We start from the raw sequence: 12,258 nt of genomic DNA on the forward strand, positions 1-12,258 counted from the left end.
ATGGACATAGAGCTCCTATTGCATCAGCAATCTCTATTCTCAGTAAAGGCCTTACTTCTCCATTCAACTTCTCAAGTATGAATAAATAGTTATTCTATTCATTTTTTAATGTAGCATTTTTCTGCTACATATATATATACTATACATTTCTGTTCCCAACCATTTTAGATTGTAAATTCCATCCGAGCATGGAATTTATATTATATTTATTCTATGAATTACATTATTTCTATATTTAAATTATGCAACACTGTAATTACTGTGCAACTCTTTGAAACAAGGTTTCATAGTAGAGAGGGTGTTGATCTTGTCTTCCTGGGTATAAATTTTCCATCCATCAGATACTTCATAGATATATGGCTGTAGTCAAGTCACTAAAAAAATTTAGTCCTAGAGACTTAGGAAACTGTATAAGATTAAAAATTAAGTCCAAGAAGGTTTACCTTTCAATTCCCTGTGGTGAATCAAAAAGCAATTGCATGACAATATTGTAGAAATTTGATATATTTGAAAATAAGTATTCAGTGGAGAGAAAGTGGGGAGAAAGGATTAAAAGATGGGGAGCTACATGGAAAATATGGAACCCACAATAATTTCCCCATCATATCACCTGTCAAAATCTAAATATTTTGAATTTCCAAGAGGATGAGCTTTATTATTTTAATTGTACATAAACATAAAACATTTTTAACCTCCTAGAACTTCTCACCAATGGAAACTTTAATGTTGTGATTAGTGATAACATAGTCATATTAAACCTGTAAAGTTGGAGAAAAGGTGTCACCCCATCAATTACTGCTATAATTTGGGTCCCACCCCTTCCCTACCAAGTTGACAATCTGAATAAAGACTTTATTCAAATCTGAATAAAGTCTTTATTCAGATTGTCAACTGAATAAAGACTTTTTTCAGATTGTCAACTGAATAAAGACTTTTTTCAGATTGTCAACTGAATAAAGACTTGATAGAATCTCAGTTAATAGAATATGGCAAATTTCTTAGGAGAAATAGTCACCTTATTTTGCCTGCTAGTGACTGTTAATAAGTTGTGGCCAAAGTTTAATACTTAATCAGCATTAAATTCTTACTCCTGATAGGCTTGAAATCCTAGAGGCATGGGAAAAAATATGATCAGTGAAAATAAGAACTTCCAAACAACTTGCACAAAATATGAAATAGGACATGTTTATCTTTGTTATAATTAGAAAAAATTACATTTGAATGGTTTGTTGTACTTAAAAATTAGTTATATGACAAAATGACAATTTATTATTGTTCTACCTGCAGCATTACCTACTAGTCATTAACATATCAACTCACAATAAAAATGCAATCCTGAAAGAGAAGAGAATAATAAAATGAATAGAAAAAGAAGCCTGAGTGTTCATAAATGCCTGGTTTTCCTGTAACATAATTCAGCTCATTAAGTTTCAAACTTGGTATTACAAAAAGAAATTACTTGCTATTAACTGTGTAGTCTTAGAATCTCCCATAGCCATGATTTAGTTTGGAAAATCTTGACAAAATATTTTTCATATAACATAGAAACATATATATATATATATGCATATGTTATGTAAAATTAATTTTAATATGATCATAGATTAAAAAGAAATTTTCTCATTTTTCATTACTTTTTTACATCGTCTGTCTTCATGTAGTTGAGACATTTCTAAGGCAAAAATTACTTACTTAACTTGATTTTTTGCAATATATAAAGTTCAGAATTCAACATAGTTTCAGTGATTCTGAGCTTAAAAGTAAGATTTCCTTTAAATAATAGCACTGCCCATAATGGGATAGATCATGAATTCAGTATTTTCATGATTAAAGCAATTGTTCATTTGAATCTCAGTTCAAAGTATAAATTTGTAATAGCATAACTTAAATAGCAATAGCAAAAATTAATATGAAAACATGTACATGTATAAAATTATATACATAACATATGTACATAATTTAAATAATATTGTGATTTTTCTTGTATTTTGAGCTCAGTCCTTTTCTTATCCTCTTTTAGAATGTAAGCTCTTTTATACTAGGTACAGTTTTACTTGCTTGCATTTATATCTCTTACACTTAAATCTTAATAATAATAAAACATAATAAATCTTTAATAAAGATACTCAACTGTTCCTTCTTCCATATAGATACACCTTTCAATGCCTATAAATTAGTTAACTCTCAAAGAAAACCATGCGATATGCCTTTCAATGATTGTCATAGATTAACTTCCCATATATAACCAGCCCATTTCCATTCTGATTAAGCATCCTTTAGATAAAGTCCTTAATGCTGCTTTTAACTACTGATTATAACACACTGAATTTTTTTCTTAAATGAAGATTTTATTCTAGCAGTTAATTATGTATGTTTCAAGAATATATACTTTTTTATATCAATAGGAGGGAAATTTCCTAGAATCATAAACTTAGAACTTACAGGGAACTCAAAGATCATTTAGACCAAATATGGCTCTTTCTTGTCTCCCCCCATCATTGTTTGTCTCTCAATTTCTTCCACTCTTCCTAACTTTGCAATTCTTATCCAGTGTACCACTATTCTTTCAGTTGCCCTTACCTCTTTGTTCTCTATTTCTAATATGTAATCAATTGTCAAATCCTCTTATTTTACCTTCCAAATATCTCTATCTCCTTCTCTTATCTAAAATGACCATCTTGATGCAGGTTTTCATCATTTCATGCCCAGTTTGGTGTCTCTGCCTCAAATCTTTCCCTTACAATTCAAACTCTATTCAGTCAGTTAGTTTTTATGAGCTTAGAATTGTGCTAAGGACTAGGAATAGAAAAAAAATGCAAAAGAGAGTAACTATTCTTAAAATCTAATGTTCAAACAAAATATATAAGGAAAGGAAATATATAAGGGAAAGAAAAAAGGGAAGAAAGGAGAAGGGAAGGAAAGGGGAGGGAAGAGAGAAGAGAAGAGAAGAGAAGAGAAGAAGAGAAGAGAAGAGAAGAGAAGAGAAGAGAAGAGAAGAGAAGAGAAGAGAAGAGAAGAGAAGAGAAGGGAAGAGAAGGGAAGAGAAGGGAAGAGAAGGGGAGGGAAGAGAAGGGAAGAGAGGGAAGGGAAGGGAAGGGAAGGGAAGAGAAGGGGAGGGAAGAGAAGGGAAGAAAGGGAAGGGAAGGGAAGGGAAGGGAAGGGAAGGGAAGGGAAGGGGAGGAAAGGGAAGGGAAGGGAAGGGGAGGGAAGGGGAGGGAAGGGAAGGGAAGGGGAGGGAAGGGAAGGGAAGGGAAGGGAAGGAAGGGAAGGGAAGGGGAGGGGAGGAAAGGGAAGGAAGGGAAGGGGAGGGAAGGGGAGGGAAGGGAAGGGAAGGGGAGGGGAGGGAAGGGAAGGAGGGAAGGGGAGGGGAGGGAAGGGGGGGAGGGAAGGGAAGGGGAGGGAAGGGAAGGGGAGGGGAGGGAAGGAAGGGGAGGGAAGGGGAGGGGAGGGAAGGGGAGGGAAGGGGAGGGAAGGGAAGGGGAGGAAGGGGAGGGAAGGGAAGGGGAGGGAAGGGAAGGGGAGGGAAGGGGAGGGAAGGGAAGGGGAGGGAAGGGGAGGGAAGGGGAGGGAGAAGGGAAGGGAAGGGAAGGAAGGAAAGGAAGGGAAGGGGAAGGGAAGGGGAGGGAAGGGAAGGGAAGGGAAAGAAAGGGAAGGGAAGGGAAGGGAAGGGAAGGAAGGGAAGGGAAGGGAAGGGAAGGGAAGGGAAGGGAAAGAAAGGGAAGGGAAGGGAAGGGAAAGAAAGGGGAGGGAAGGGAAGGGAAGGGAAGGAAGGGAAGGGAAGGGAAGGGAAGGGAAGGGAAGGAAGGGAAGGAAGGGGAGGGAAGAGAAGGGAAGGGGAGGGAAGGGAAGGGAAGGGAAAGAAAGGGAAGGGAAGGGAAGGGAAGGAAGGGAAAGAAAGGGAAGGGAAGAGAAGGGAAGGGAAGGGAAGAGAAGGAAGGGAAGGGAAGAGAAGAGAAGAGAAGAGAAGAGAAGAGAAGAGAAGAGAAGAAGAGAAGAGAGAGAAGAGAAGAGAAGAGAAGAGAAGAGAAGAGAAGAGAAGAGAAGAGAAGAGAAGAGAAGAGAAGAGATCACATACATTCCAGGGATAAAAGACAGCCAATGAAAATGCCTGAAGTCAGAAGGTAGACTGTCTTGTTCAAGAAGCACCAAGGAAGTCAATTTCACTGAATTACAAAATACATGAAAGAATATAAAGTCTAAAACATCTGGAAGGAACCTGGGATACCAAACAGAAGATTTTATATTTGCTACCGAAGGAGATAGAAAAGAAATATAATTTATTGAATAAGAGGATAACAGGATCAAACCAATACTTTAAGGAGTTGACTTTGACAATTGAGTAGAGGATGGACTGAAATAGGGAGGAAAAAAAAAATTGTGGCAAAGAATAACAAGCAAAAGGCTATTGCAATACTCCAGACATCAAATTATGAGTATGAGCAGAGTAGTGGCAATGTCATAGGAGAGAAGGCATCATGTAGAAGAGATGTTACAGTGGTAACATTAAAAGGCCTTGTCAAAAGACTTTATATAAAGAATGAGAAAAGGCAAGGAGTTGAGAATGGCGCTCAGAATGCATATCTGGGTAACTGCAAATTTGAGGATGCAGTAATAGGGAAATTAGAAAGAGGAGAAAGTATAGAACAGAAAATAATTGAGTTCAGTTTAGGAAATGATGAATTTAAGTTGTTATCAGACATTTACTTCCAGATTTCCAATATGCAACAGAAGATTGGAGACTGGAAGTCAACAAAGAGGTTAAGGCTACATAAGTAGATTTCAGAATCATCAGCATTAAAATGAAAATTGAATTAATGGGACCTGATGAGATCAATAAAGAAATAGAATTTCAGCACAGAGCCCTATGGGACACCCACAGTTTTTGAGTATGACTTTAATGAATATCCAAAAAGGAAACTGAGAAGGAATGCCAGATAAATAGGAAAGGAAGTGGAAGAGAGTAGTGTCTGGAAACATAAAGAGGGGAGAGGAAGAGTATCAAGGAGAAAAGAGTTATCAGCAGTGCCAGTTCCTTTTGAGAGATCAAAAAGGAAGAGAATTGAGAAAAGACCATTAGATTTGGCAACTAACTAATAATTAGCAGTTGAAGAGTGAGGTTGTGTTTGGTTTGAGCTGAACAATAAAGTTGTAAGAGACAATCAAGAAATAAGAGAGTGGGAAATAATGTAAGTAGAGGCATCAATTAAAAATGGCTTTTTCAAAGCATTAAGCCACAAAAAGCAGGAGAGATGTGGCATGTTATCATGAATGGATGAGTCAAACAAGTTGTTGCTTTTTTTGTTTTTTCTCCCAGAATCAAGGAGACATGAACATGTTTGCAGGCAATAGGGAAGAATAAACAAAAAGAAATTGAAAATAATTGAGAATATGGAGATAATAGTTGATGCACTCAATCTGGTAAAGAATAGAAGATAGAATGGGTTATCTTGCCCATGTAAAAGTGTTTACTTTGACAAATAAAGGATTATCATATTACTTCATACAGGGTTGAAGGAAGAGATGGTTGCAGAAAGTATCTGAGTGATGTGAGAAGGGGAGGAAAGAAAAGGAAGCTCTTTGCAAATGGCCTCAATTTTTTCATTAAGATTGAGTCAAATTGAACACTTCTATTCTGTTGGTGAAACTGCAAATTGATCCGAACATTTTGAAGAGCAATCTGGAATGATGCTGAGTTATAAAATAGTGTATGCCCTTTGACCCAGCTATATCATTATTAGGTCTATTTCCAAAGTCAATCAGGGGAAAAGGAAAAGAGCCTATATGTTCTATATTTGTGTTTCCTTTTTTGTGGTAGCTGAGGGGATGACCAACAAACAAGGAATAGCTAAATAAGTTGTATATATAATTGTGCTGAAATACTACTGTGATGATTAAAATTTTTAAATATATTAAGACGAGAGAAAGCAATACTGGTTTAAAGAGGGGTAAAAAAATTTGAAAGAGCTACTATGGTAGACAAGATATTAATTAATCCAAGGTGACATTTGGCAGAGCAAAATTAGTAATACAATAAGAGGACCAGGAAATCAAGAGGAGAAAAAGAGATGAACTAGTTTGCAAAGGGGAATGAGGAGAATGTACGTGGGGAAATTACCTGTAAAAGAACTAAAGTACTATGCGATTGAGGGCTAAGTATGTTTGAAAAATGGAGTTTAGGTTTACAAGGCAGAGAGAGTGTTAGAATAACAATAGATTATGTTTGGGTATAGGACATTTCAGAGATCATGAATATGGAAATAATTAATAATGGCAAATTCAAGGATATAAACATATTTATATGTGGCTGAGGTGAGTGAGGTGAGGAGTAAGTCATGTGATATGAATAAATTGAGGAACTGGGAAGTTAGGTTATTTGAGAGAATATCAGTGAATCTATTGAAGTTTCCTATGTATGAAAGCTAAGGGCAAAAGTTAAAAAGCAGAAGAATCTGAGCTAGATACCAAACTCATTGAGAAAATAAAATACTGGCCTAGAGTTCAATATAATAGCAATTAGAATTTTTATTAAGAAGTATATTTGGATGTAGTGCACCTCAAAGGAAAAGAGCTTCTAAGGAATGACAGTAGAAGTAGAACATGGATATGGTAATGGAGATCAATAAATTGGGGGAATAAATAAAAGTGCAGCCAGTGCAGGAAAGGTAGATCAGGGAGGCTTTGTCATTTAGAAGAGAGCCACTCTCCTAAACTACAGAAAATGGAAGAAGTAGGAAAGGGTGGGGAAAATTAATATGAAAGCCAAGTTTGTTATCTATGGATTAGGCATTCCAGAGAGCACAGAGGAAGGAGTATGTAACTATAGAATGGCCTGGTAGCTGTGAATTGCATTGATGGGAATGAGAAGAGATCAGGCAGTAAGAGACTGAAAACCAGGTTTGAATGATGAAATCTAGGCATTCAGAATCACTGGAATGGAGAGTATATGACCAGACTGGGAAGTAGGAGAGTAAAACTTGTTAATCATTGAGGCATAAGTGTAGATTGTTTTTCATTGTCCATGGGTATAGGAACTTGCTTATGTTCTTCAGGCTAGAAGAGTTATATAATTCAGGTTAGGGAACAAGTTTTGGGAGCTGAAGGCATTATCATTCCCCTTATTCCAAGGTAGGAGACAAGGGTGATAGGAAGATGTTTTTCTTTTTGCCTGAAATGTAGGAAACTGAAGCTTGATGAAATGATGATTCTCATGTCAAGGGAAACAAGAGGTCAGGCAGGAGTCCTGATGGGATGTAATGGTATTTTCTCCCTTCACCTTCCAGTAGGGGAGTGGTTCACAATGGAATGACATTTCATTTCTTCTCAAGGGAGGCAGAAGATCCATACAACTCCATTCAGCCACCATATTGATATTTCTAAAGGTGAAGTTTGATCATGTTATCCTCCCATCTAATGATCTCTGATGGCACTTAACCTACAAGATCAAATATTAAAATATCTGTTCATTTAAAGTCCTTTGTAATCTATTGCCCTTCCAGTTTTCTTCAATTTAGTCCCCTCCATGTATTCAGTAACTTGTGATGCTAGCCTCCTTGCTGCTCCTTGCATAGGCCCATTCCACCCATCAATTCTGCTGTTCCCCCAGACCTAAAATTATCTCTCTCCTCATCTCTGGATCCTCATTTTCCTGTCTTCATTTAAGTCTCAGGTGAAGTTCCATAAGCATTTTTTTTCTATCTGCCTTAATCTTAATTACTTCCCTTTGTTACTATGCCCAATTTATATTATCCATATGTTATTTGTGTAGAGATGTTTGCATGTTTTCTTCCCTTTTCAAGACTCCTAAATGACTCACTAGATTTAGCAGTGGGATTAGTATAAGGAAAACCCGAATTCAAACCCAGGTTCATACACTGGTTCTATGACCCTGGGCAAGTCACTTAAGCACTATCTGTCTCAGTCAGTAAATGGAAATGATAATTGCACCTGACTTGTGGGGTAGTTGTGAGAAATAAATAATATAATATTTGTAAAATACTGAAAACAGTGCCTTCTACATGATAGATACTTAATAAAACTTATTTTTTCTTCCTTTTTTCCTTCTTCTTGCTTCCTTCCTTTTGCATTCTTTCCTGTCTTTTTCCTTCTTCCTGCTTTCTTTCTTTTTTTACTTTCTTCCTTCCTATTCCCTTTTTCATTCACTCCTTCCTTTCTTCCTCCTTCCTGCTTTCTCTCCTTTCTTTCTTCTTGATTCCTTTCTTCCTTCCTGCTTCCTTCCTTTTTTTCTTCTTTCTTTCTTGCCCCCTTCCTTCCTCCCATTAGAAGATGACCACCTTGAAATCAGGGAATTCTGGGGGGAAGTTGTATTTTGTTTTACCTTTCTATGTATCCAAAGATCTTACTGGCACTACCTGGCACATAATAGGTTCTTAATAAATACTTAGTTCCCAATAACCTAATTACATTTTACAGAAGAAGAAATAGTCTTCAAGATGTGACATGCTTTGCTTTGCTCAAAGTTGATAGAGTGACAGAATCTAAGTAAAAATGCAAAATCTTATTATAAATCCAAAACTCTATTGCACCATGGTTTTTAAGCATCACATAAGCAATTTAGTCAATCAGTTATGAGTTTACATAGGATTATCAATTTAGCTATATGGATTGCTACATGGATGAAGGAACTCTCTACCACCACATATATTCATCTCTGCAAGTTACAGTCTTCAGGAATTGCTTATGCTTATACCTAGAAGCCCTATGGTCAATATGTGTCAGAGATAAGAACTGAGCTCAGGTCATCCTTGCTCTTAAGCCAGCATCCTTTCATAAAATCTTATAATTATAAGTCACCATAAGCAATTACCTTGTCCTGTCTTCTGCTGAATGCATGAATATACTCTCTTACATGTTAATGGCATAGTTTTCCTTCCAGCAAAGAATTCACAGGATCTTGAATACTGACCTATGAGTTCTGTGGCATTCGAATCCCATTCAATAAAATTAAAATGGTATTCTAAGTGGAATTGTGAATGAGTACTAGCAACCCTATGGACAATAATAATTCCTAGTTCACAATAAGCATATGAAATTATCAAAATCACTGGACGAATTTAAAATGAAATTTTAAAAAATAGTCTAGAATTCTACAAGCATCTTTGCAGTGCCATCAATTTACAAGTCTATTACTAGTTTGCTCATTTATGCATACTTTATTTAGGACAATGCCGGTGACATAAAAAGATGATGGAGGAGAGATACTAAGAGGATCTATTTGTACTGTTATTGTACTTATCAGGAAAGGGGGATAATGAGAACAGAAATTCTATGTAAATGATGTGTATATGACAATAAAGTTTTCACAATGATTTACATATGTTATCTCCTTGCATTCTCACAACACTGAGTGCTAGGTGTTACTTTTATCCTAATTTTAGCGATAAAGAAACTAAACTAAAGATAAGTTAGATAATTTGCTTAGTTAGTAAGTGTGCAAGGCATAATTTGAGCTATTTTTCATGATTCAGTCTAACATTCTGTGCCACCTAGATATCTGTTTTCATATATTATTTCTGCCACTTTCAATCTATTTGAGTCAAGATTATGAATACTAATAATGTTGAAAAGTAGAAAAGTGAATAAAACTGTAAATGCAATTGCATTCTCTACATTTTAATTTCTACATCCAGTCTAATGGTTATCAAGTTAGCCAATTGTTTTTAAGACATTGATTGATTCAGAATGGAATTGAAATCAATAATCATGTATTAAATATGGTTTATATAAAGCACTGTGAAGCATATATAAAAATACCTAAATATGTATATAGACATCTATAAATGAAATGTTCTTTTAATATTTTTAGTTAATATACCTTTAATAAAATTATCTTCTAAATTTCTAAATGGTATGGAAGTGACCCTCTTTCTAAAGACTTTGCCAACATATAAACTCTAGAGAAATCCTACAAACCTGGAAATATATATGGCCTTAGCAATGGATTGAATTCTATATCTTTTTCAGGAAGGGAATGTTAGCTAGGTTTGCAGAGGCTCATCATTATATTGACCTCAGTTTGATAATAGTTTTTGAACACAGAAAATCTTCAGTATCAGATACCAAGTTTATGTGAATTGCCTGAGTTCATACAATTAGTAGTGATATTCAGACTTGGATGTCTTTTGATTCTCTAAAAGTTTCAAAAAACATTTTAAATTTAATTTTTATAATGCCAGTTGTTACTGGTATTTCATTATATGTGTTTATAATATTTAAGGAAGGTCCATTCAATACCAGTGAAAAACATGTTACGGAATTAGTTAAAAACCATTTTATTGGCATAGTATCAAGTTCATATTGTGAATTTTAACACTGAAACTTTAATTTCAATATAGTTACATTATAAAGACAAAGATTAATCAGTTTTACCTTATTTTATCCCTTCTCTATGATTGACTGCAAACTTAAAATGTAAATAGTTACCTTAGGAATGCTGAGAAAAAATCTAAAGAACGAAATCTTTTTTCAATATTTCTCCAGCTGGTGCTGATAGAATCCTTTATATAGAAAATCTAACATAATCAATAAAGGAAGTCTAGACTTTTCAGCTATATCACTTTTATATATTGGTGAAAACATACATAGTTAAGCCAAACTAATCTTGAATTTTAGAAGTGTTCCTCAAGACACTTAAAGTATATGGAGTATGGAGTATGAAGTATAGGAAATTTTGACTGGAAAATTGGGCTGTATTATTCAGTCTCTGAAATTAATCTATTTTTAAATGTACAAATATTGTTTGGGGATAGTTGATAATTTTGCTATTTTTACTTCTTTAATGTGTGCTGATAGTAAGGCTTGATTTTTAATTTTCAAAGGTTTTCTTCTGCAGGTTATACATATGGGGTGGGTAAATGAAAGGCCCCAGGGAAATGATTCATCTCAACCCTACAAACACAAGTTCCTGGCCCTGAAAGGTTCATCCTTCTACATTTTCAGCACTCCACCGGTAAGAATATATTTGCTTTCAGTAAGCAATAGATTGTTGATACAGTTGGTTATATTAGAAGCATTGATCAAATTGATTGAAGGAGAAGGCATGACTCCAGCTAAATCAGCATTTGGCTTCTCTTTTAGAGATCCCAAAATGAACTTATTATCTTTTAGCAGATTGACTTAAAAATACACTCCTCATTGATGAACATTTTTACTTCTTTATTTTGCCCAATGAAATTATATATGAATTATCTCTTCACTCTCACTAGAAATAATTAATAGAAAACCAATCTAAATGTAAAATGTGGTAGTGGAATTTAGAAGAATATGATAACTCAAGGGACTCGCTATATGGTAAAGACATACTTTCTGACTTAACCCATTCTTCTTGTGTCTGAAATTTCTTCTTACCAGGCATCTTTTTAAAAATTTTATGTCTATAGATAATAAATTCATATTATTTAGTCCCCATTAGAGAGATTGACATTTATATTCTGTGCATTTTAAACTGTCCAAATACTTGTCAGGACTCCCATTTTTCAAAGAGCCTTTCAGTCTCAGCATATTTAACAAGGCTATTCTGTTTATTATAAAATAAGAAGCAGAGTCACAAAGAGGTAGAACAAGAATAGCATAGCTATCACAAGTCTGGATTACATATTCAAGATAGTCTTAAAGCCTGTTTCAATCATATCTCGCCTTTTCCCTTAATTTATTATTAAATAATAATTACCAAATTAATATTTTATAGTTGAGTAAATGAGATATTAAGAAAACAATTGCATAGAATTTAGGATTTGATCATAATGCTATATACAACATTATATAGACTGTACCTATATCTAAAAGTATAGATATTTTCATAATAAGAACTTGGATATTTAGACAAAGAACTCAATAATATGCTTTTTTTTTTATAAATTGAGGTTGTTTAAAATAAAATTTTGTGTGCTCTGTAGATCAGGATAAATTAATTTCTTTAAAAAGAATCCCATCCAAGGACTATCAGATAGCAACTATTTAAGATTTGCTTCTCTATTAAAGAAATAGAAAAGAAGAAAAAGTTGATTTTTTTAAATCAAGTAACATTGATAGACTCAGTTCAAGCCACCTGATAAAGCAAAGGTATATATTAAATGTTATTTATACATTTGAGACAGTATTTATCAATAACCAACATTTGTTAACTATTTCCAGATTGGAGCATTTCATTTATTAACACAAGAAATATCCATGTTATTATTCGACATTTAACCTGAAATTGTTTAAAAAAAAAAAAAAGAAAAGAAAAGAAGAAAAGAACAT

The 12,258-nt window shown here is 34.5% G+C and overlaps 1 protein-coding gene across 2 annotated transcripts in view; it reads left to right on the forward strand.

Annotated features, from left to right (window-relative positions):
* Positions 1-12,258, forward strand: part of SNTG2 (syntrophin gamma 2) — a 640,226-nt gene that overhangs the window by 469,551 nt on the left and 158,417 nt on the right. For both annotated transcript variants that reach the window (XM_051976027.1, XM_051976028.1), the window contains one exon: positions 10,850-10,966. In XM_051976027.1, the coding sequence (XP_051831987.1) occupies positions 10,850-10,966 (117 nt within the window). The remainder of the gene's footprint in view (positions 1-10,849; positions 10,967-12,258) is intronic.

Source organism: Antechinus flavipes, chromosome 2, assembly GCF_016432865.1.
Source record: "Antechinus flavipes isolate AdamAnt ecotype Samford, QLD, Australia chromosome 2, AdamAnt_v2, whole genome shotgun sequence".
In the NCBI taxonomy this organism is placed as follows: domain Eukaryota; kingdom Metazoa; phylum Chordata; class Mammalia; order Dasyuromorphia; family Dasyuridae; genus Antechinus; species Antechinus flavipes.